Consider the following 25,532-nt stretch of genomic DNA (forward strand, 5'->3'; position numbering starts at 1 on the left):
CCATAGGGCTTTAATATCATATGAAGAAATAAAAATATCATATGCAAGCATAATCCTTTCTCAAATAGTGGTATCAAGATATTATTGACCAAGATCAAACTAAATAGAAAAAGAAAAAACCAAGATAATTTTTTTAAAAAAATTATATTTATCTTCTCAGGAAGAAAAATAGTTACGCGATCTTGAATTACTGAGTCATATAGGCATTAAGACTTCGTATTTGAATGAATGTAAATACTATTTATTTATAAATATAAAATAATGATTTAAACTAATGGATCCTTATATCTAAAATTCTATCTAATCAATTTATTAAAAAATAAAAAAATAAAAATCTGAAAAGATAATACTTTAAATCTTAACCACCAGTTTCTCTTTTTTGTTCTATATATGTAAGCCGTCGAGTGCACAGGGAGTAGTGCAGTGCAGAGAGAGGAGGGCGGAAGGCACGAGCAGAGATGAGCCACGAGGGAGGGGACGACCACGCCCACTCACCTACGGTAATTGCTGCTGTTCCCCATCATCTCAGATTTCTCTTTCTCTTCTGATTTTAATCTTTCTTGAGCAGGATGAGACAGGCAAAGACAGACTTCACATCTCAGCAAAAGACATGCAAATAGCTTGGGTTGACGACAAGAGATTTTGGAACTGGACTGATGTTTCCACGGAAAAACCATCGTATATATATATACCAACAACGCCCAACGATTAGCCTTCTCATTCTTTACACTATCATTCATTCGCTTGTTTTCTTGGACGTCATGTAGCTTTGGCACTGCGGCAGATCTCAATCAGGTGTGCTGGCTTGAAGCAACAGGAACACTGGAGCTGGCGAAACCCCAAACCTATGAGATAATCTACCACATCAAGTTCAAGGATGATGCTTTCGGGTGGAACGGAGTCCCTGTCACCTTCCGCCTTGTCACCCCGGAAGGGCAGAGGAAGGAGATATCCCGAGTGATGGAGTCGGACAGCAAAAGAAGAAGCAAAGGGTGGCGTGAGATCCATGGTGGGGAGTTCAGCTTATCGACACAGACTGGTGGGAAGGTTGAGTTCGGCATGTATGAGATCGAGAGCCAGAAGTGGCAGGGTGGCATGCTTCTTGCGGGAGTCACCGTCAGGCCCAAACCTTCTGCTACCCCTGCTTAGATCACTTGCGTGTTAGGATCCACCAAACCTGGAGCCATGTTATATCTGAATAAATTTGATGCTTCTCATGGACATCAAATTATGATAATATAGTTGTTATTAATTCAGAGACTTGATATGGTGGTGTTTGGTTGAACTGAAGAATGAGAATTGTATAAATTATTTTTTCATCCAACACTAAGAATAAGAATAGGTAGTGAATGTTAGAAATTATTGGGGATGAAGGAGCAAGCAATTGATAAAAATAAAATACTATGATGTAATTAAAAAAAATAATTTCGATCAAGAAAATCATAGTAGTATTTAAATAAGAGGTAAGACAAGAACAATTACAAGATATTCCCAAGTACACATATTCTATCTTACATCATGAACTGTGGTGCTATTTATAGAATCTTGTGGTAACTATCCATGTCACCCATGATTGAATTAGGAGTAGGAACTATCTTATAACTTCTAGATCATGGGTCACTTTTTAACACATGCCTATAACTACCTAGAACATGGTAATTACCTAGATAACTACTATGAATCAATTCTCAATACTTTCCCTTGATTCATAGTTACATACACCGATTTGCGACATAAAATAAACATGCTTTTGAACTGGAAGCGACTTAGTGAGGATATTCGTAACTTATTCATCTGTTCCACAATACTTCATTGCTATGGCTTTACTTGCTACTGTTAGGATCAGAGCGGCACTAAGAGAGGGGGGTGAATTAGTGCAACGGATTAAAACTCGTAAGTTTGTAAACGATTTCGTAAATATATAGAGATTTCGATTCGACAAAGAATGACTTAGTAAAAGTAACTCGAGTAAAGTAAGGAGATGAAAACCAAAAGCTTGCTACTAAGTAAGTAAAGGTTTTAGAAAGTTAAACACTAACACATTCAAGGAACACAACAATTTAAAGTGGTTCGGTCAAATGACCTACATGTCTTTTTCGATGAGGCTCCCAACTTCCACTAGCAAATCACGTTGAAGGAGAAGGACCAAATACCCCTCTTACAACCTTTTTACAAGTGGTTCATACTCTTACATATTTTTCAAAGAGAAAGAGGGAAGTGAACACTTAAGCTATTGAAAAAATAAGACTTTGCTAAGGCTTTTTCTCAATTTTTAACTTCTCAAAAGATATCTTCTCTACTGAGAATTGAGAGGTATTTATAGACCACAAGAGGATTCAAAGTTGGATTCCAAGTTTTGAATTCCTTTAGGTTCCCGGAGCTGGCGGTGCCACCGCTTGTCAATTTCACATTGACTATTTACTGGCGGTGCCACCGCCTATCGGTGGCGATGCCACCGCCCGACCTTTTGGGTGCTGGGCGGTGCCATCGCCCAGTCTGGCGGTACCACCGCCCGTCCTTACAAGTCACTGGTTGGGCTCTAAATTTGGCCCAAACCAGTTCATATTAGGGCCCAATTGGCCCCTAACCAGGTTATAAGATTAACTCTTAATCTTAACCCTAATTATATGTAAACTACGAAATTAAGACATAGTCCTAAGCAGGTTTTTAACCGGCAACATCGAGTTTCCTTCCAGCGAGCTTTTCGGCGATCTTCCGGCGGACTTCCGATACACCCTCAGATTTTTTCTGACGGACTCCCAGTAGGCTCTCGATCTTGTGGCAAGTTCAGCGAGTCTTTGGTAAGTAGCTGAACCTTCTCGATAATCTCCGTGAACCTCTGACGATCTCTTCGGCGGACTTCTGAAAACTTCAACAAGTCCCCGATTCTTTCTCGGTTGGTTCCGACAGCACTTCCGATGATTCTTCGGACTTTCGGCAGACTCTCGAACACCCATCGAACTTGACTCTGGTAGACATGCTTTATGTCTTCAAGCTATCGTAGTTAATCCTACACACTTAAAATAAAACTTCGATCGAGACAATTAATCCTAAGCAATTAATCAAGTTGTCTGGCATGTCATTGGTCCCTCGACGCTTCATCTGATTCTTCGGCACATCGTCCTCTCTTACGGCCTATTGCCCAATCGGCCAGTTGACTCCACAACTCTCATATCCTTGGCACAATCTCCGCTCTTCTTGGCTCGAAGCCTTCTATCGATACGTCGACCGATCCACCGGCCCGACGTCCAATCTTCTGACATGTTCCTCCGACGCAACATGATTTTCCTGCTTTAATTGTCTCATTCTGATTGAAGTATCCTACGTCACTCAAAACATAGATTAAATCATAAACACATATCAAGTGGTTTCATCATCAAAATATGAGATTCAATAGCTCCAAGATCTCGAATGAAATGATAGTGTATCTCTATATGCTTCGTTCTTCTATGAAATGTTGGATTCTTCATCATTGCTATTGTGGCTTTGTTGTCACAAAATATTTCTATTACTTCTTTTTATTCTTCATGAAGATCTTCAAGAAGTCTTCTAAGCCATATTGCTTGACAAGCTGTTGATGTTGCAACTACATATTCTGCTTCTGATGTTGATAACGTAGTTATTGCTTATTTTTTTGAACTCCAAGATATAACTCCTAATCCGAGGCTAAAAATATTACTTGAAGGACTCTTTCTATCATCTAAAGCTCCTGCCCAATCACTATCAGTGAAACCAAATAATTAATATTTAAAATTATGAGAATACCAAATACCATAATTTGTAGTTCCAGTAATATAACGCATAATTATTTTAACAGCTCCGAGATGATATTTGCTTGGGCTATGCATAAACTTGGATACTACACCAATAGAGAAGGTAATATCTGGTCGAGTATGAGTTAGATAAATCAAATATCCAACCATACTTCTGTAGTATCTTGCATTTGTCAAACATATATCATCTTCAAATTTTAATTTCTCATTTACATTCATGGGTGTTGTTGCAGCTTTGCAATTAATCATGTTATATTTTTTGAGTAGATCCATTATATACTTTCTTTATGAAATAAAAATTTTATCTGATCCCTACTTCACTTCCAACCCAAAAAAATAATGCAGTAAACCGCTACAAAAAAGTTAGATGAACCCATATATATAATATTATCAATATAAAGGCAAACAATTAGAACATTATATTTACTTTCCTTCTTTAGATAAAGAGTAGGTTCATTATTGCTCCGCTTAAATCCATTTTGAAGAAAATAGTAATCAATTTTATTGTACCATGCTCTTGAGCTTGTTTAAGCCCACAAAGAGCTTTCTTTAGCTTATATACATTTTCTTCATATCCTTTAATAAAAAAAACTTTCAAGTTGAGTAACAAAAATCTCTTCATGTAAATCACCATTTAAAAATATAGATTTAACATCAAATTAATAAATAGGCCAACTCATGTGAGCAGCTAAAGCTAAGAAAGTTCTCATAGTTTCAAATCTAGCAACTGGAGAAAAAATATCATCAAAATCAATATATTGTTGCTGTGAATATCGTTTTGCTATAAGCCAAGCCTTATGCTTTTGGATACTTCCATCTGCATTAAACTTTGTTTTGAATACATATTTTAATCCAATAACTTTCTTTTCTTTCGGTAGATCCATTAGCTCCCAAGTTTCATTCTTCTCAATTAATTTGATTTCCTCTATTGCTTTTCGTCATTCTTCTTTTTTAACCGCTTCCTCAAAAAGTTATAGAATCTGAAATAAACAAAGCACATAAATTTCTATTAGTGATTTGAAATTTCTTGGAGGGGCTTCATATAAAGAATTAGAATTTGAATTGCTACTGGGTGAGGTTGACGATGAACTTGTTGGAGTAGGATCTATCATTTGATTCTGTGGAGTGTCTAGTTTTGTTGAATCTTAATTTGTTTTCCACCTTTATTGGTCTCCTAATTCCAACTTGCCCTTTCATCAAACATAATATTTCTATTAATAATAACTTTATCACTAACATGAGTATATAATCGATATGCTTTGGATTATAAGGAATAACTAATTAAGATACATTTTTTAGATTTTTCATCAAGCTTATGATGATTTTATGAATTCACCAAAGCATAAGTAATTTAACCAAAAATTCTTGAATGACTTACACTTGATTTTATACCATACCAAGCCTCAAAAGGAGTTTGATTTATAACAGGCTTTATTGGTGAAATATTCAACAAATAAGCTGTTGTTGCAACCGCTTCTACCCAAAACTAATTTGGAAGGTGTTTTCCTTTAAGTAAACTTCTTGTTATTTCAACAACAGTTCGATTCTTATGTTCAGCTACACATGTATATGGTGCTATTAATTCTTTATGAATACTATTTTCTTTATAAAAAGAATTAAACTCATTAGATAAAAATTTACCACCTCTATCTATTCAAAGTGTCTTTATGTATCTACCACTTTGTCTTTCTACAGGTGTCTTGAATTTTTAAAAATTATCAAATATTTTAATTTTCAGTTTCAGAAAATATACCCAACTCATGTGGCTATAATTATTAGTAAATAATAAAAAATATTAACTTTCATAAAATGATTTTGTATTCATAGATCCACATAAGTTAGCATGAATTAATTCAAGATAATTAGATGCTCTCCATGCTTTTCCGACAGGAAATGATTTTTTTACTTTGTTTACCATAAATGTATCCTTCATATACATCGAGTGTATTAATTTTGGATAATCTGAAAACCATTTCTCTTTGATTTAACAACCTTAAACCCTTAATGTTAAGGTGTTCATATCTTAAATGTCATAAAATAGACTCATTCTTTTGAGTTGTGATAAGAGCATGCTTTTCAATATTTAAAATATCAAGTGAAAATATTTTGTTTTGCATCATGAAAATATTTACGATAATCAAACTAGATTTTTTATCTTTAATAGTGCATAAACTATTATCAAATATAAATGTCATAAAATAGACTCATTCTTTTGAGTTGTGATAAGAGCATACTTTTCAATATTTGAAATATCAAGTGAAAATATTTTGTTTTGCATCATGCAAACATTTACGGTAATCAAACTAGATTTTTTATCTTTAATAGTGCATGAACTATTATCAAATATAACTGAATATCCATCATCTATCAATTGTCTAACACTTAACATGATAAAGTAAGAACGAAGAAAATATTATCAATGTATTTTACCTTCTCTTAATTTATCTTCACCTCAATTGTTCATTTTCCTTCCACTTGGATTTACTTGTTATCTCTAAGTTTAACTTTCAACTTATGAGTTTCATCAATATCTTTAAACATTGATCTTATGCCTGACATATGATTAGAATATCCACTATCCATAAACCAAATATCATTTGATATATCATTAATTTGTGAATGAGTCATAAACAACTTATTGTTTTCTTCATTTTCCTCCACATAGCTTACTTGCTTTTCTCTTTTTCAGCAATCTGGCTTCATGTGACTAAACTTTTTATAATAGTTACATTGAATTCCACTCTTGTAATCTTTTTTATCATAATTTGATTGCCTTTGTTCATCATGCCCATCAAAGTGTCCTCTTCCTCTTCCTCTTTCATTTTCTCTACCACGAAATCCTCCTCTGCCACGTTCTCTTCCTGTTGATTTTTTATCTTCTTTTGAAGTAGAAGACTCCCCCTTAATCTAAAATATTTTTTCTTCATATTTTTCAAGTGACCTATTTAACCTTGCTTCATGTGCTTGCAAGGAACCCATTAATTTATCAAATGAAAATATAGATAAATATTTTGACTCCTCAATTACAGCAACAACATGATCAAATTTCGAAGTTAAACTTTTCAAAACTTTTACAATAATTATATGATCAGGTAGATATTCACTATAAGATTTCATTTGACTAACATTTTTAATCACTCGAGAAAGAAAATCTTGCACCAATTCATTACTTTTCATCAATAAAATTTCAAACTCACTACGAAGGGTTTAAAGTTTTACCGTAATTACCCTTGATAAGCCTTGAAATTATTTTGAAGTATCAACTAAGCTTGCTTTGAGGTTGTCGCTGCTATAATTCTTGAGAAGATTGTCTCATGTACAATTTATTGAATGAAGAACAATGCCTTTGAGTCCTTTCTATTCTCCCTCAACTTGATTTCTTCATTTGGATCTACATATTCATTCTCTATTAAGTCCCAAAGATCTTAAGACTTGAATAGAGTCTTCATCTTGATACTCTAAAATTTATAGTATTTGCTCGAGAAGATGAGAATAAGGGGTTGAGAGAATTGCCATTGAGAGCCATAATGCTCAGTTCAAATTGAAACTTAGCTCTGATACCACAAATGTTGAGGATGGAGGAGCAAGGAAACGATAAAAATAATGCTATGATACAATTAAAAAGAATCATTTCGATCAAGAAAACCATTGTAGTATTTAAATAAGATGTAAGACAAGAATATATTCCCAAGTGCATACACTCTATTTTGATTCATGAACTGTGATCATATTTATAAAACCTAGTGGTAACTACATATGTCACCCATGATTGAGTTAGGTATAGGAACTACCTTATAACTTTTAGATCATAGGCCACTTCTTAACACATGCCTATAACTACCCAAAACAGGATAACTACCTACAACATGATAACTACTTAGATAACTACTATGAATCAATTCTCAATATAAGCTAAAATCATTTTGAATTAACTTGCATACACATAATTCTTTTAAGCAAATAGATATGATCTCAACATGTCTTTTCTCTTCGACATGTATAAATAAATCTTATTCCATTTATTCAATTTATGAAAAAAATACATTTTATATATGTGTTTATTTGATATAGATCAAATAGAGAGTACAAAGGGATTTAAAGTTTACTACTCTTGCAATTCGAGTGCTACTATCACAACAACAAAAGGATCATTGTATCTTTCGAAGATATTGTCGCTAAATCGTATGTATCAGTATAGAATAAATTCATCAAAAAGTTCGACTCTTATCTGTACCAAATCGTTTGCTGTATCGATGCGTCCCGACGGCGATATGCTTGCCTTCGAACGTGATAGGGAATCCCCCCCGTCGTCTTCCCCTATCACTATAAAGTGCTCACGACTCCCGTCGTCTTCCCCTCATCCTAACATTGCCTTCGAGATGAGTTACTACCCCCAGCAGCAGCAGGCTCCTCCTCAAGGTATGTATTCTCCTCTTTCCGTTGCATAGATAGATTATGGTTGGATTGATTTCAGCCTTATGCCTACAATGAACACGCGGCATACCCCCCTACAGAGCAGGTCCATCCGCCGACTAATGACGCACTTCCGCCGGCGGGCTATCCGAGCAGGGACGGTGCTGTGAATTCACAACAAGCTCCCGTCGAGACCAAGAGCCGTGGCGGTAGCTTCTGGAGAGGATGGTGAGAAGAGAAGCTCTTTCCTCGAGCTCACAGTAACTTGTGTTGTTTGGTTTCAGCTGATTTGAGTCGTGCTCTTTTGGGTGTTGCAGCTTCGCGGGCTGGTGTTGCTGCTGCTGTCTGGACATGTGCTGCTGAGGAAAGTAGACGGAGATCTATATTATTATTGTATGATGATGGAATTGCTGTTATTGCCAATTATATGTTGCATGAGACATTGTTTATTTGATTTATTGGTTGTGGGATTAGTCCTGTCCTTTGACTAACGAATAAGATGTAACATGTTGTTGGCCTCACAGTATCCTCGAGTGGGGTCAACATCATCATCATTCCAAGAAATTGTAGTGGATTATTGAACTCCCCCTTTAAGTGTTTGCTGGATTTGAGAGAGAGAATATTCTGGCAGGCATTTCGTCGAACGAGTTTCCGGCGTCTGAAGCGGACAAACCCCACGCGTCTCCTTCCAACGAGTGGCAGGCTCAGCTTCGATGGCACTAAGCCAGCGTCGAGATGGCATTGGGGACGGATTGGGATTTGGATCCACCTGTGAACAATAAACCATATCGGAATCATTTGCCAGATAGTTTCACTTGTTGGGGTCAGATTTGGATTGATTTATTTAGTCATTGAATCCAAATCTGATTTATTGAAAAAAAAAGAAAGTGGAGAAGCTGTGACGAATGTAAGAAAAAGAACAATGAGAGAAAGCGAATGTTTTGAGGTTTTTATTAGATGATTAAATGATTAAATTTTATCGTTTTTGACTTAAATTTTATGTGAAGAATTCTTGTAATAAATTCTATAATTTTAACAGTACAAATCTATAGTTTATCCTTTCTGAAAAGTATTTCTGCTATACTCACTTGGTGAGACATAAAATTTTCAAATCCATTTATGGTAATGATGATTTAGTGCGCCAAGATATATGTTCTTGATGTTATTGTGATCCTCTAGTTATTCTGGAGAAGACTTATTGTAAATATATTATTATTATTAGTGATAGTAGAAGTTTGAAATGGACTATGGTTCCATGATTTTTTCTATATTGAGTTTTTCACGTAAAAATTCGGTGTATTACTATGTGATTAATTCATTGTTCTATTATTTATACTGCTCTGGTTAATATTTTCTTTTGGTAACAAGTTGATGTTTTGATGAGAAACTTATTTTGATACACAAAGAGAGAAAAAAATTATTCCACTATAACAGTTTGTCCCAATAAGTAGTATCAAAGCATCAGGTTTTTTTGTGCTAGTTTTTTTTTTGTGATTAAAATGGAAGAGTTAGACGGTATGATTAAATTGAACTCATCAAATTATTCTACTTAGAGGCATATGATGAAAGATTTGTTCGATTGCAAAGATTTGTATAAGCCCATCAAAGGTAAAGAAAAATATTCTACTATAGAAGATGAGGAATAGGAGGTTTAACATAGAAAAACTATTGCTTATATTAGAAGATGAATGAATATAAATTTGTATGAGCATATTTATGATAAAACCAAAGTTGATATTGTTTGACAAATGTTAGAAAATCTTTTTGTGAAAAAGATAATTTGAAATAGAATTTCTCTTCTTAGAAGGCTTGTCTATTTAAAGTATAAAGATGATGATAATATTATTGAGCACATAAGCCTATTCTAGAGTCTTGCAAATAAGTTGGTTGCTATGAAAATGAATATAAATTATAAAATGCAAGGATTATTACTTCTCAACTCTTTATTGGAAAGTTGGGAAACATATATGATGATAATTTGTAATTGAACATGAGAAGGTGTTAGAGTTGGCCCCAAGAAATTTACCAAAGAGTAATTTGACAACCAAATAAAGATAATAAAATAGAAAAATAAAAGAGATAAGAATACCATATTTATATGGTTCGATCAATTGACCTATATCCATAGACGAAGGAGGAGCAAAACACTACTATAAAAGGGATAATTATAAATGCCTTAGGAAAATGTTCCTAGGCAATAAAATACCTAAAACTAATAAATAAGAAAAGCCTAAAGCAAACAATTAGGTTTTCTTGTGGTGTATCCGACTTCAAAGCCCAAGCCCTTATTTATAGTTGTAATAGGAGATAACAAGCTTGATTTTCCCGATGTGGGACTATGTGAGACTTACCAAACTAACAAATCTCTACCTTGGCATGTCCCAACATTGACAATTAACAAAACTTACTCCACCTTTTTTACAAAAGCTCTAACGGGCAATCACCAACAATGAACACCAACCAAGTCCAAGCACTGCTTGAACTTGTAAACCGGAAGAGTCTTCGTAAGCATATCAATTGGATTGTCCTTTGTATGAATTTTTTGAGCAAGGACCTTTCCCTTAGCAATGGTATCCGGAATAAAATGAAACTTCACATCGATGTGTTTCGTCCTCTCATGATACATCTGGTCTTTAGTGAAATGAATAGCACTTTGACTATCACAGTAAATTATAGTAACACCTTGATACAGACATAATTCGTCGAACAAACCTCTTAACCATAAAATTTCTTTGATCGCCTCTATCACTGTCATATATTCTACTTCTGTAGTAGATAAAGACACGACAGGTTATAAAGAAGCTTTCCAACTAATTGCACAACTGCCAATGCAAAAAACATAGCCTGTTAAAGATCGTCGTTTATCAAGATCCGTAGCATAATCAGAGTTGGCGAAACCAACCAAAGTGTTACGATTTTTCTAAAAATCCAAATAAGCATCTGAAGTCCCTTGCAAGTATTTGGGAATCCACTTCACAACCTGGCAATGTGTTTTACCTGGGCGAGACATATATCTGCTAACCACACTGATTGCTTGTGAAATATCTGGATAAGTACAAACCATTGCATACATAATACTACCGTTAGCACTGGAATATGGAACTTGCACCATATATTCTTCCTCTTCAACTAACTATGGTGACTGAGCAATAGATAGCCGAAAATAGCTTGCAAGAGAAGTACTCACTAGCTTAGCGTTTTTCATGCCAAACCTCTCCAAGACTTTCTCGATGTAATTTTTCTAGGCCAGAAATAATTTTTCAACTCCCCATTCTGTCATCAGTAGCAAAGAAAATAATTCAAATATTCTCATTAGCTACTACACTAGCTTCAGCGGACTCAGTAGTTTTCTCAATAATTTTTTTCTTTTGCTTTAATTTATTTTTCAATTTAAAACAATCAACCTTAATGTGCCCCATTTTATGATAATATCTACACTCTAAATTTCTATGTCTTGATTTAGATCTAAATTTAGATCTACTATTGTCAAATTCCCTTTTATCCGTTCTACTCTTGACAACCAGACCCTCAGCCTGAATCTCTCTACTTTCCTTAGTGATATCCCTGTCTATCTGCTCCTTAGATTTTAGTGCAGATTTAATTTCTTGATACGAAATTATTTTTTTTCATAAATCATAGTATTACGGAAATACTTAAAGGATTGGGGAAGAGAACACAAAAGTAACAGGGCCTTATCCTCATCATCAATTTTCATATTTATATTCTCCAAATCCATAACTAAGGAATCAAATTTATCAAAATGTGAGAGTATAGATGTACCTTCAGTCATCCGAAGCATATACAAACTCTGCTTCAAGTAGAGATGATTCTCCACTGTCCTCTTTATATACAAGGCTTTAAGCTTGTCCCCCATGCTCTTAGTCGTAGTCTCCGTAGCTACCTCCCGTAAAACCTCGTTAGAGAGATTTAGAATAATGCTTGATCGGGCCTTTTTATCCATACCCACAAGGTCTTCCTTTGACATATCATCTGGAATGTTTTCAGCTCCTTGTAGTGCTAAATCAACTCCGTCTTGAATCAGAATGGCCTTCATCTTGAGCTGCCACATGCCGAAGTTGACATTTCTATCGAATTTCTCGACAACGATCTTTGTTATTGTCATCATTACCAAAAGATCCTGAAACCAGGCTTTGATACTAGTTTATTAGAGCTGGCCCTAAGAAATTTATCAAAGGGTAATTTGGCAACACAATAAAGACAATAAAGCAGAAAAATAAAAGAGACAAGAACACTAGATTTATGTGGTTCGATCAATTGACCTACATCCACGGACGAAGGAGGAGCAAAACACTACTATAAAAGGGATAATTACAAATGCCTTAGGAAAATGTTCCTAAGCCATAAAATACCTGAAACTACTAAACAAGAAAAACCTAAAGTAAACAATTAGATTTTCTTATGATGCATCTGGCTTCAAAGCCTAGGCCCTTATTTATAATTGTAATAGGAGATAACAAGCTTGATTTTCTCGATGTGGGACTTGTCAAACTAACAAATGGAACTCTAACCATAAACATGGCTAAAGTTAATTTGCTAAATGAAGATGTCAGAATGAAAGAAAAAGGAGAATCTTCTTATGGTGCACTTATCATTAAAAAACAATATAGATGTGGAAGAAGTCACAGTAGAAATTCATATGGTTATAAAGGGAGATCTAAGTCTAGAAAAGATATCAAATGTTTCCACTGCAATAGGCTAGGTCATATAAATAAAGAGTAGATTTTGGAGGCAAGAACAGAATGAAAGGAAGAAAAATGAAAAAGAGACCAATATAGTTACTGTTGAAGGTGATATTGTTATTGTTTGTGATGACGAATGTGTCAGCCTTGTAGCTTAGGACAGTAACGAGGTAATTGACTCTAGTACTTCATTTCATGTTACTTCTCATAGTGATTTTTTCATATCTTATGCTACTGGTGATTTTGACAATGTCAGAATGGGAAACAATGATATATATGAGATTGTGGGTATCGGAGATATTTGCTTGAAGACCAGTACTTAGAGTAAATTGATACTCATATATGTTAGACATATTATAAATATTCGTCTTAACTTAATATCTATAGGCATACTTGATGATGAGAGATTTATATACTATTTTGGTGAAAGCAAATAGAAACTCACTAAAAGTTCTCTAATTATGCCGAGAGGAAATAAATTAAACTCTTTCTATGTTATAGAAGCTAAACTATATAAAGGAGAGATTAATGCAATTCAAAAGGGTAAAAGTATAGATCTTTGATATAAGAGACTTGGTCATATCAACTAGAAAAGACTTCAAACTCTTGCTAGAAAGTAATTCTTACCAGAGTTGTAATGTACATCTTTTAAATCTTGTGATCATTGCTTAGTTGAAAAAACATATAGAGTTTCTTTCTATATATATCCATTATCTAAAAGATCAAATGTTATTGATTTGATTCACACTGATGTATGTACTATCCAAACAAGAACTCTTGGAGGTACTTTTTATTTTATTATTTTTATTGATGATTATTCTAGAAAGGTTTGAGCTTTTGCTTTAAAATTTAAAGACCATGTACTTAATGTTTTCAAATAATTTCATGTTAGCGTTGAAAGAGAAACCGGTAGAAAGTTAAAGTGTGTTCAAATAGATAATGGTGGTGAGTATAGGGGTTCTTTTGAGAATTATTATAGGTTCCATGATATCAGGCTTAAGAAAATAGTTTCTAAAACTCATCAGCAAAATAGTGTGACAGAAAGGATGAACAAAATAATTGAAGAAAGGATTTGGTGTATGCTTTCTTATGCCAAGTTACCTAAGTCATTTTAGAGGGAGGCTATGAGAACTATAGTTGACATATGATAAGACCCTAAAGTCTTATCGTAAAAAGAAGAAGAGAAAGGGGATGATCACTTCAAGGAGATCGGCCTCCTTGATCGCTTCGAGGGGATCGGCCTCCTAGGGTTTATCAAAAGATAGAATAATATTTTTCATAGATAACTGAAAAGAAGTAGTTACATCCCTATTTATAGAGTTCCACCCAAAGTCCATCAGGACTTGAACTCTAATAATAAATAAATATTAAATAAACCTCTACTTGACTCTAATTGAACCAAATTGACTCAATAAACAATTAGACTAAACAGACTCAATAAAATTATTTAGAAGCTTAGAAAAAGGGTCCTAACAGTTCCTCCCTCTTCAAATCAGCTTTGTCCTCAAGACTGAGCAGCATCAATCTCGGGGAGCTTCTCTTTCAGCACTTTAGCCATAGACTATCTGCAACGTATCACAACCCGTTGATCAAGTAAGTATGGTCTCCACTTTTTGATAGTGTATGCAACAGGTCGATCTTTCAGTGTAGTAATCATTGCATGAAACTTCTAGCCCTGTATAATCAATTTTATCTTTGAACCTTTGCTATCACAAGTGAAAATCCGTCCATCAACGATTTTTACTTCGAATATGTCATAGTCTTCAATGTGGTGGGCCAATCAATCAACAGTCTCATTGTCCATAAAATTGTTAGTGCTACCAGTATCAATCAAAACTATAATAGGCTGATGCTCTAGAGTTCCGGTAACTTCCATAGTTTGCGAGTTAGAGTAGTCAGCTAATATATGTATTGTATGTACGGTAGGTTCAACGTCTTCATTAGAATTTGTACCTTCATGATCAGAGTCCAACTCTTCTGCTTTCGGTTCCTCTCCAATTGGCTCAATCATCATATGTTGCCCTTGTTTATATTGGTGCTCTATACTCCACTTTTCACTATAGTATAAACCCTTTGCTGAATTTTTCTTGAGTTTTTCTTGGGTTAGTCCTCAGGTGTCAAGGCTTTGGTTGGGAATAGATATGGTGGGTGGCTTATTGATTATCTGGTGGTTGTCACTTCTATTTCCATGATTTTCCCTATTGATTTTTTTCTCATGTAGATGTGCGAATGAGATCGCAGCTATCATAGTGCAGGGTTGACGAGCCTTAACTTCACACCGGATCTCTGGAATAAGCCCTTCAATAAATGTATATAGAAGTTATCGTTCCGACCAATCTCTAGCTTGATTTGATAATCTTTCAAACCTACTCTGATATTCCAACACTGTAGAAGTCTGATAAATTTTGGCGAGCTGTCCATCCACCTTCATATATGAGCAGATTGTGTCACAATCCCTTTTCTAGTATTTCCAGATCTGTGCAACGTAGAACTTGATCTCCCATCTTGTTGAAATTTGTTAAGGCTCTCCAGTAGGCTTTTTTTGAAATCATTAAGTGTTTCTTGTAGTCGGTTCTCAATTCTGATTTCCAATGCTTCTATTTGTGCTTTTATTGAGTTATCGGTGGCCATTTTGTAAGACTGCAAATCTGTAATCTCAACTCCTGTTTCTGGTGTCAAGACTAGGGCATAAATCACTGCCCTACTCGGTGCTGTTGTTGTGATGCAATTGGTGGTAGCACTATTGGAATGAAGGATTACTGCGAGGATGTGGGGATGTAGCTGCGTTCGCTGCGTGGGAGGCAACGATGCTTGCTGTGGTCGCTGCGTGGAGGGATCGCTACTGCTGAGGGCTGGGAGGCAACAATGGTGGCGCGGTTGGGGCAGCACGCCAAGGGCTCGCCGCAGCGATGATTGCGACGACACGGATGGAAGGCAGCGTTGCTCTGTCTCTGTCACACTGTGGAAGGAGGCACTGGTGAGAGGCAACGATGCTTGTTGCAGTTGCTGCGTGGAGGGATCGCTGCTGCTGAGGGCTGAGAGGTAGCGATGATGGTGCGGTTGGGGGTAGCGTCGGCAAGGGCTCGTCGATGCGGTGGCTACGACGGAGGAAGAGTCGTTGCCCTGTGTTTCAGTCGCTGCGTGAGATGAGAGCGTTGGGGGCTGGAAGGCGACGACTGCAACTGTTGTGACTCACAGCAATGATCGTTAAATAGGGAGGTTGAGACTGTGATGATGGCATCTGGCGGCTGCAGCAGCAGAGGCAGAGCAAGGGAGAGGCAACGTTGAAGTGGCCGGGGTTGAGGTTGTAGTGGAGAATAGGAATCGACGGTGGCTCTGCGGGAACAAAGGAAATCTATGATTTACCCTGTTTCTATTACCAGAGCAAGGGAGAGGCTGTGAGGATCACGGTTGGGCAACGAGCAGCGTTGGCACTAGCTGGGCAGTAGCAGCTACGGTGATGGCAACCGGCGTTCGCAGCAACAAGGGGACCCGCGACTGCGGTGCGGCTGGAAACAATGGTAGCAAGGTGAGCTGCCTATGCTCTGTTTCGGTTACAAAGGATGCAGAGCAAGGTGGAGCGGTGGTTGGGAGGCGAGCGGCGGTCGTCGCATGGTGGCCCGCAGTGGTGATGGGTCGGTTGGGCGGCGACGATGGTGGAGGGGAAGAGGAGTGCTGGAGGTGGCGCGGCTATGATCAATGAGGGGCTGCGGCAATAGAGGAACTCTATTTGTGCAACTGTTACAACGAGGGGCTACGACAAGTGGCGGCTGCTGCTGCGACCCAAGGGGGGGGCACGACTAGGGTTGCGGTTGGGAGGCGGGCGGCGGTGATCGATCGGCCGGGAAGCAGCGGCGGCGGTGGAGAAGGAGTTGCCCTACAACAACGGTAGAGAAGAGGAGCAGGGCTACGGCGGAGTGGGACGCTGGCAGTGTCGTCTCCTGGTAGCGGTGGTGGCTCGGGTGGGAGGCGGCGGTGGACTCTGGCCGGAAGTGGGGCAGAGTCGGTTGCTAGTCGGAGAGCAGCGACGGGCGGCGGGTGGGCTGGCCGTAAGCAGGGGAAGCAGGGCTGCGTGGCTATGGTTGCTGCTTCTTCTTCTCTCTTTCTTTCTTTCTTTCTTTCTTTCGTTTCTTTTTTTTTTATAGCTTCGTTGCAGTGAGAACGCTAAGGATCGCTGCTCTGATACCAAATGGTAAGACCCTAAAGGTTTTATCGTCGCTCTGATACCAAATGATAAGACCCTAAAGGTCTTATCGTCGCTCTGATACCAAATGATAAGACCCTAAAGGTCTTATCGTCTCTCTGATACCAATTGATAAGACCCTAAAGTCTTATCGTCGCTCTAATACCAAATGATAAGACCCTAAGGTCTTATCGTAGAAGAAAAGGAAGAAATGAGGATGTTGTGATACCAAATGATAAGACCCTAAAGTCATATTGTAAAAAGAAGAAGAGAAAGGGGATGATCACTTCGAGGGGATCGGCCTCCTTGATCGCTTCGAGGGGATCGGCCCTCCTTGATCGCTTCGAGGGGATCAAGACAGAATAATATTTCTCATAGATAACTGAAAAGAAGCAGTTACATCCCTATTTATAGAGTTCCACCCAGAGTCCATCAAGACTTGAACTCTAATAATAAATAAATATTAAATAAACCTCTACTTGATTTTAACTGAACCAAACCGACTCAATAAACAACTGGACTAAACATACTTAATAAACATTATTCAGAAGCTTAGAAAAAGGGTTCTAACAACATGATAAATATTTCTCCATCAGTTCTTCTGAAAGTGATGTTCTAGAAAGAGTAATGAAAGGAAAAGATATATCTTATGATCACTTGAGAGTCTTTAGGTGCAAAGTAATTGTTTATATTCCCAAAGATGAGAGATCTAAGCTTAATAATAAGGCAAAATCATGTATTTTCTTGAGGTATGATCATAAAGAGTTTGGGTACAGATTGATTATATGATCTAGTGAATAAGAAGATTCTTAGAAGCAAGGATATTATATTTTTTAAAGACTAATTATTTGATGATGGTGACAATGTTGAGAAGCCAAAAACCTCTGTTTATATTTCTTGGAGTTTGGGTCTAATCTCTTCACCTGTAATTTATGATGATCATGGGGGAGATGAATAAGAAGATTATGGTGAGAATATCAGTGATGATGCTCCTATAGTTGATGATGTTGAATTAATAAAATAATTTGAGTAAACACCTCCACCACCAGTTGAGATTCCATTGAGAAGATCCACAAGAGAGCGACAATCATCTATAAGATATCTTCCACATGAGTATGTTATGCTTACTAACGATGTTATAATATCTTTCACTTCTAAAATTTATTTATAATGACCTATTTATAAATCAGAGGACCTATATATAAATATAAAAATTTTAGTGATTAAATTGTTAAGTTATAAAAAAAAATAAAAAATAGTGATATTTTTTTTATCCCACCGTCTCTCTATTACCTCATGCACCTCTATTTCCTACTTCCTCGTGCGCACCTATGTTTCCTACATGAGAAAACAAAGGTGTGGGGTGTTAGGGAGGAGAAGGGAAGAAGAGGAGAAGAAGAGAAGAAGAGCAGAAGAGAGGGAAGAAGAAGAAAAGAGGAAGGGGGCTACGACGCCTTTGTTTCCCACAAGAGGAAATAGATGAGACGAGGTGCTGTGCATCAAGGAGGAGAAGAGAAGAAGAAGAAGAAGAAGAAGAAGAAGAAGAGAAGAAAAGAAGAGGGAGAAGAGAGGGAAGAAGAAGTGAGGAAGAAGGCTAAGGTTAGGAGAGAAGAAGAAGAGGAGAAGAAGAGAAGAAGAGGGAGAAGAGAGGGAAGAAGAAGAGAGGAAGGAGGTGTGGTGCGTTAGGGAGGAGAAGGAAAGAAGAGGAGAAAAAGAGAAAGAAGAAGAGGAAGGAAGAAGAGAAGGGAAAGACGGGGGCTGTGGTAGCTGCGGTTGGGAAAGAAGATGAGGAAGGAAGAAGAGAAGGGAAAGAAGAAGGGAAGAGAAGGGAAAGAAGAAGGGGCTGCAGCTGTGGTTGCAGTTGTTGCAGCTATGGTTGGGAAAGAAGACAAGAAAGGAAGAAGAGAAGGAGCGGAAGAAGAGAAGGGAAAGAAGGGGGCTGTGGCAGCTACAGCTGGGAAAGAAGAAGAGGAATGAAGAAGAGAAGGAAAGAAGAAGTGGCCATGACTATAGCTGCGGTTGTGGCAGTTGCTATTGGGAAAGAAGAAAAGGAAGAAAGAAGAGGAGAGAGCAGGTGACTATGCCTATTGATATGCTTTGAATTATTTTATATGTCATTAATATGTTTTGAAATGTTTCATACGCCATTAGTATACTTCGAAACATTTCATACGCCATTGATATGCTTTGAAATGTTTCATATGTCGTTGATATGCTCCAAAACATTTTATATGTCATTGATATACTCCAAAATATTTCATAGGCCATTGATATACTCTGAAATATTTTACACGCTATTGATATACCCCAAAATGCCTCTTACGTCATTGATATACTCTAATTACTATTTACTCCATTTGTTATAAACCAAATATGTTTTAATGAAATGATATTTATGATTTTATATCTAATAAGATGATATCTATAAACTCTTATATCTCTATCTTGCATTTTGATACTAAGTTTGTTTAAAACTATCTTCCCTTGTCATTGATATGTTTATTACTTGTTGAGCTTTGTAGCTCACTCCATTGTTATATAAATTTTTCGTGTTAGCTTGTCACTCACTGAAATGTTAGAACTAAGCTGAGGTAGTGAAAAACTATTTGGATTGTGAGCAATTCTTTATGAGTTGTTATGCTGTTGTTGTATAAGTGCATTTTATATAAAATGAAATATTGTCAATAGATTTGAATTGATATATCATGTAAAAATTTTTAAAGACCTTTCTCATTTAGAATTTTGGAATGTTAAGTTTAGTTTATAATCATATGAACTTGTGGTAAATGATCAGTTTTATGATTGTATTGATACTCACACGGGTGAATTTATAAGTGTGATTAATATTTTTTTATTAAGTTAGCTTGGGTTTTCGTAAATGTGGATTATTAAGTGATATGATGTATGATTATAAATTGTACAGGTTTTGTGGATGTAAATTATGTCTTGAATATTACTCAGTGTCCTCAAATGTTAGTTCGGATCTTGGATTGGACTTAGTAAAGTTGCATAAAGGGAAGAAAGCTATAAAAAATAAATGAGTTTACAAATTGAAGATTGAAAATAATAGCTCACAACAAAGATACAAAGCATGACTAGTTGTGAAATGATTCCGTCAGAAGAAAGATATTGATTTTGAAGAAATATTTCTTATATGATGAAAATATCCTCCATCCAAGTTATTCTTGGTTTGACTGCCCACTTGAAGAAATATTTCCCTCGGAGAATGATCGAAAAAGTCTAACACATTATAGCATCAATAGTATGATAGAGGGTCATTTGGATGGGGATAAATTCCCAATCATATGTATGAAGAGAAGGTGGAATCCTAATGGAATTGACTTTTCTTAAATGTGGGAAGGTTTTGACTTTTTGTTTGTCATGCTTGATCTCTTTCCATGTGTGTTCTGGACATTAATCTATCTAAAAGATTTGTGGATTTCTAAAGGAAGTTCTATAGAGTGAATGTCTAACTCCTTTTCGTTTTAGTTTCTTATGCTACGACTATACTTCCCGAGAAGTTTCTATCGAAAGGGGGCATGACTCAGTTACAATGTTGATATGCTGACAGAGGAATAGGGGGTGTGGTCAAAAGTGTAAATCTTTGCTCTACCAACTAGGTAAGTTGGGGGAGGAAAGAAATGAAAGTTTGAACAACCCTTGCCACAGCTCGAATTTATTGGGCTAGGTTATGGAGTCAACGATGATGGTCGGCTGTTGCATCGTGGAACAATCAACAGGAGGCAATGGGTTTAGAAACTAGGAAGGTGAGGTTTCCAATAGATTTGAAAGTGGGACCGAAGATAGTTGGATCCTCTAATGTTTTTCTAAGACCCGTTGGGAGAGGCCCTCTTTCTAGCGTCAATCTGTTAAAACAAAATTTGATCATCTGAGTAAGATATCGACTCGAAGACAACAAAGTCTTACTCCACATTCGTCTTAATGTAGGGTGATATCAAGCCAAAAAGATTTTGAGACTATCAAGTTCGAAACCGCATTGAACCTTGCAAAACTGTGTCGAGGGTGATAAAACCTATTCGAAATTTAAGTTAGTTTTTGAGTTAATGGTGTCGATTGAATATCGAGTCCATAAGAGTTGAATGAACTAAAAATGAGTCTATTCGGAGAATGTACAGGAGGGGTATTTTTATAGTGAGATTTAGAAAAATTATACTCATAGTCATGGTTTAAAACTGGGGAGCATTACACATCTCTTTCGATGTTGGGTGTCATCATATTACATTGAATCCGAAGAATATGACACGGTTGTGAATGAGGTCATAGCATTCGTCGGAGAGTGAAGTCATGTTAGCCACACAGAGAAAGGGTATCGGTCATGTGATAGCGAGATGTCAACCATGTGATGCTGAGATATTGGCTAACTAATCATATGATGTTAAAGTACCGATCACGTAACAATGAGGTGTCGATTACGTGATGTTGAGATATCAATCATGCGGTGCAAAGATATCGATCACATGGTGTTAAGATATTGATAATATGATACTGAGATATTAACCATATGGTATCAATAGTCTTTCATGTGTCATTATGCTCATATCAATTACCTAAATTATCTACATTCTAAATAATCTATTTTAAATTAGAAAGTTGAGAAACATACTTCCAACTTGGCCCGCACAAATTGTTGACACAACCATAATGTTTAATTACAATATCTCTCCTTTCTTCTTCATTTATTTTATTTTTGCAATCATTTTCATATTAACATGATGAGAATACTTTATTCATATTAACACGATGAGAATACTTTAATGGATGAGTACAGTATTTGAAGTTTTATAATTGGGTCAAATTTATAGCAGTAGAGACAGCCAAAACTCTCCTAATACTAAAAGAAAAAAAAAGTTCAACTTTGTGGATCATGTGGATAATTAATATTATTTTTTATAATTAATTATGATTAATATTCTTGTTTCTATAATTTAAAAAGTAGTATTGAGATCCTTACCTTTATGAATTTTATACTTTAAAAAGTGTATATTTTAAAAAGTAACATTGAGATTCTTACACTTATCAAAGTGAAACATTTAACTTCATTTATCTTCTTATTAATTTTATCGATGAAAAAAGTCATATGTTATCACCTATAAAAAGAACACAAAAATAATTTTATTATATTTTAAATTATTAATTTCTCGGTCATGAAGTGTTCATAGAAATCACTTTCCTCGTCTTCGGCTACACTGAGGACGACGGACCAATGATAGTGCCGATGGTGCATGAGGTTGGTTCTCTAGTAGAAGGTGACTCTACTGGAGATTTACTGAGGCTTTCATGAGGTACAGATATCTCCTTTCTTTATTTATAAACCAAATTAAAACGACGTCATTCACTTACCATCAGTAATATAAATGGGCAAATTTCATGAATTTAATTTATTTTACTTGTCGCAAGAGGTGATCCTATCTATCATTTTCATATTTTTAAATCGGGTCCTTTAACCTTATATTTTAAAATATCTCTAAAGAGACATAGAAGCAGCTTTTTTTTTATCAATTTTGATGGGATTTAGATCGATGCATAGGGTGAATAAATCCAATTTCTTCATAAATTTATAGTATTTTAAAAAATATTATACCTAACATAAAAAATCTTCATATTTGGTTATTCTTATTTTTAGGCATATATCTATGCAAAATCTTTTTTTTAAACTATAAATAACATTCAAATATTTATTCCTATTCTTTATGATTTGTGTCGAAATTTGCTTATGCTTTTAAATAAACTTACAATATTTTGGTGGAGATATAAAGAATACCACAAAATTATTAAAAATTACAATAATTGATTGATACTATAAATTTTATAACCCGGTACTTACTACTCACTCCAAATGTCTTGTTAAAGATATTTCAAGTATTATGATAAATAGGTGTCTTATTTCAAGAATCTTACATACATACATACCTACATACATAATTTGAAGATTAAGTTTAAATTAAAATGAAGACTATCACTCCAGTTGATCATATTATAATAATAATATCATCCACAGGATTGGTGGAACGAAAGCAAGGAAGAGAGATTTGGCTTCCGGAACTTGAGTTGGAGGTAAACACCTTAATCTCTAGTTTCAGATTTACAAACTTGCAAAGCTTCAAATTATATATATATATATATATATATATATATATATATATATATATATATATATATATATATATATATATATATATATATATATAAAATTAAGATGAGTCCTCCTCCTCTTCCTCTTCCTCTGGTATGCCTGCACCCTCCTAATTCATTTGTCTCCCTCCCATCTTTTGGAAGATGCACATTAGAAGATGACCTTCAAATGAATTGTAAGCTTCGTATGCTGGATTTGAAATCGGGACCCAAATCCACAAGTCAACTCTGAAGAAACGAATCAGGATTCTTCTTCTACCCACTTATCAGTGAATCGTTGCATCGACCATGTATGCAACAGGGGAAAGCTATTTTTGAAGAAGAGAATGAGTGAGCTCTGGTTCTTGGTTTCGCTTGGCCATCATACACTGCAGTTTTCTTTCTCCACGATTCCTTTTGGAGAAAGAACATGTGAAGGTTCTTCCACCGTGTTTGTCCGCCACGATGCTTCAGAAGAACATGACAAGCAGCCACAACAGCTGCTGACACACGAGGATGTCAACATGCACGACATGCCTTCCGCTGCTGATGCCATTTGTTGATAATGGAGCAGTTGAGTGATGCGCAACGCAGGCTCCAGAGCAGGTCGAACACGGAGACTCCGCGGTTCTTCGACACCTGCTTCGACGTCAATGGTCGACGCTTGCGTGCACGCCCCGTTTGCTGTATCCACGCGTCACGACAGGGACATGCTGGCCTTTTAACGTGAGGAAGAGCCGCCCGCTGTCATTATAAGTGCTTACAATTCCTGTCCCGTCGTCGTCACTCTCATCCTAACATTGCCTTCAAGATGAGTTACTACCCCCAGCAGCAGCAGCAGGCTCCTCCTCAAGGTATGTGTTCTCCTCTTTCCGTGCATAGATCACGGTGGATCGATTTGTCGAGCCTTATGCCTACAATAAACATGCAGCGTACCCCCCACCGCCCAGCTCCCACCCTCCCACAGGGCAGGCCTATCCGCCGGCGGGCTATCCGAGCAGGGACGGTGCTGTGAATCCACAGCAAGTTCCCATCGAGACCAAGAGCCGTGGCGATGGCTTCTGGAGGGGATGGTGAGAAGAGACGCTCTTTCCTTGAGTTCATAGTAACTTATTCTTCTGCTGTTGTTCTTCGTAGTTAGTTTGGTTTCTGCTCTTTTGGGTGTTGCAGCTGCGCGGCTTTGTGTTGCTGCTGCGTTCTGGACATGTGCTTCTGAGGAAAGGAGACGGAGGAGATTTAGATGGATGCAGATATTGTTATTGCCAGCTCTGTGTGGAGTAGCAGTAGTATTATGTCTTGGAATGTTACCGTGTGACATTGTTTATTCGATTTATTGGTTGTGGGATTTGTCCAGTCCTTTGATCAACGAATAGAATAGATACGTAATATGTTGTTGGCCTCACATTATCCAACATAATTCCAAAAAAAAAATTGCATTGGATGAATAGAAATTGCTGGTCACTTTTGATTATTGATCTCTCGAGAGCGTCTTCTTTCAGGCATTTCGTCGAACTAGTTCCGGGCGTCAGCCAGCATCTTGATGGTATCGGGTACGGATTCGGATTCGGATTCGGATCCACCTGGGGACCATGCCAGGATCAAATAAACTTGGATCCGACCTTTTATCTTCCTGTAAGCTCGCTCTGTATGAGCAAATGAGAAGGAAGATGCAAAGCTCACATAACCTTTGACAGCCATGCGTTTTCTTTGTCACGGACACATGCAAGTGTTTTGGCATTGTGCTACAGCTATGTCTATTAAACGGGGAAAGTTGTGGTTCTCTTGAGGAAGGCTTTGTCTCAGTATCCACAATGGTTGACCTCAATATGCTGACGTTGGAGCCACGCGGAGCAAAGGCCAACTGTGTCAATGACCATTCCACCAATCAACACGACAGAGATTGATCACTCCGAGCCCAAATACTTTACTTCTTTTGTACTTTTTCATTTCGTGTTTGATAGGGTCACCATTGCCGGTCGATGGAGACTTTGGAAGGTTAATTATAATCAATTCAAGTATCAAAAATATGTTAATTAGGTATATCTATTATCATGACAAATGAGAAAAATATATTTTAGAGCTGCCCTCGATTGGTTTCTTTTTTGTTTTTGTGTTTTTGGGAGCTGTTGTTGCTATCTGCAAGATTAATTAGATCTTCCTTTACTTTCTTTTTTAGAGGGGAGTGGCCCATTGAATCATTTTTGGTGCTATTGATGAGTTCCCTTTGTGCTGATGCAGTTTACATGATAAATTTATATTTTTTATTAAAAAAAAATATTTATTTTTATTTTAAATTTATTAAATGAAGCTACTCCACTTTGATACAGAGAA

At 36.6% G+C, this 25,532-nt stretch overlaps 2 protein-coding genes across 4 annotated transcripts; both read left to right on the forward strand.

Annotated features, from left to right (window-relative positions):
* Positions 1-401: 401 nt before the first annotated feature.
* On the forward strand, positions 402-1,265 carry LOC103988558 (uncharacterized protein PHLOEM PROTEIN 2-LIKE A4). The gene is made up of 3 exons (XM_009407122.3): positions 402-500; positions 569-678; positions 768-1,265. Exons 1-3 carry the CDS (start codon positions 459-461, stop codon positions 1,147-1,149), a joined length of 534 nt encoding a protein of 177 aa, XP_009405397.1. The 5' UTR covers positions 402-458; the 3' UTR covers positions 1,150-1,265.
* Positions 1,266-8,008: 6,743 nt separating this feature from the next.
* LOC103988559 (protein CYSTEINE-RICH TRANSMEMBRANE MODULE 9) lies at positions 8,009-24,672 on the forward strand. 3 transcript variants are annotated; one of them, XM_009407124.3, is made up of 3 exons: positions 8,009-8,192; positions 24,133-24,274; positions 24,372-24,672. In XM_009407124.3, exons 1-3 carry the CDS (start codon positions 8,027-8,029, stop codon positions 24,415-24,417), a joined length of 354 nt encoding a protein of 117 aa, XP_009405399.3. In that variant the 5' UTR covers positions 8,009-8,026; the 3' UTR covers positions 24,418-24,672. The 3 variants fall into 3 exon arrangements, with proteins under 3 accessions (XP_009405399.3, XP_065011132.1, XP_009405398.2); XM_065155060.1 differs by lacking the exons at positions 24,133-24,274; positions 24,372-24,672 and adding exons at positions 8,288-8,414; positions 8,504-8,773; XM_009407123.3 differs by lacking the exon at positions 8,009-8,192 and adding an exon at positions 23,902-24,055.
* Positions 24,673-25,532: the final 860 nt, after the last annotated feature.

The sequence above is a fragment of the Musa acuminata genome, chromosome BXJ3-6 (genome assembly GCF_036884655.1).
Source record: "Musa acuminata AAA Group cultivar baxijiao chromosome BXJ3-6, Cavendish_Baxijiao_AAA, whole genome shotgun sequence".
NCBI lineage: Eukaryota > Viridiplantae > Streptophyta > Magnoliopsida > Zingiberales > Musaceae > Musa > Musa acuminata.

Excerpts from the sequence above, each read along its gene's own strand:
- LOC103988558 (XM_009407122.3), top strand. The coding sequence starts at position 459 with ATGAGCCACGAGGGAGGGGACGACCACGCCCACTCACCTACG. Across the intron at positions 501-568 it reads ACCACGCCCACTCACCTACG|GATGAGACAGGCAAAGACAG; the intron begins GTAATTGCTGCT and ends TTTCTTGAGCAG. Across the intron at positions 679-767 it reads GTTTCCACGGAAAAACCATC|CTTTGGCACTGCGGCAGATC; the intron begins GTATATATATAT and ends GACGTCATGTAG.
- LOC103988559 (XM_009407124.3), top strand. The coding sequence starts at position 8,027 with ATGCGTCCCGACGGCGATATGCTTGCCTTCGAACGTGATAGGGAATCC. Across the intron at positions 8,193-24,132 it reads GCAGCAGGCTCCTCCTCAAG|CGTACCCCCCACCGCCCAGC; the intron begins GTATGTATTCTC and ends ATAAACATGCAG. Across the intron at positions 24,275-24,371 it reads GATGGCTTCTGGAGGGGATG|CTGCGCGGCTTTGTGTTGCT; the intron begins GTGAGAAGAGAC and ends TGGGTGTTGCAG.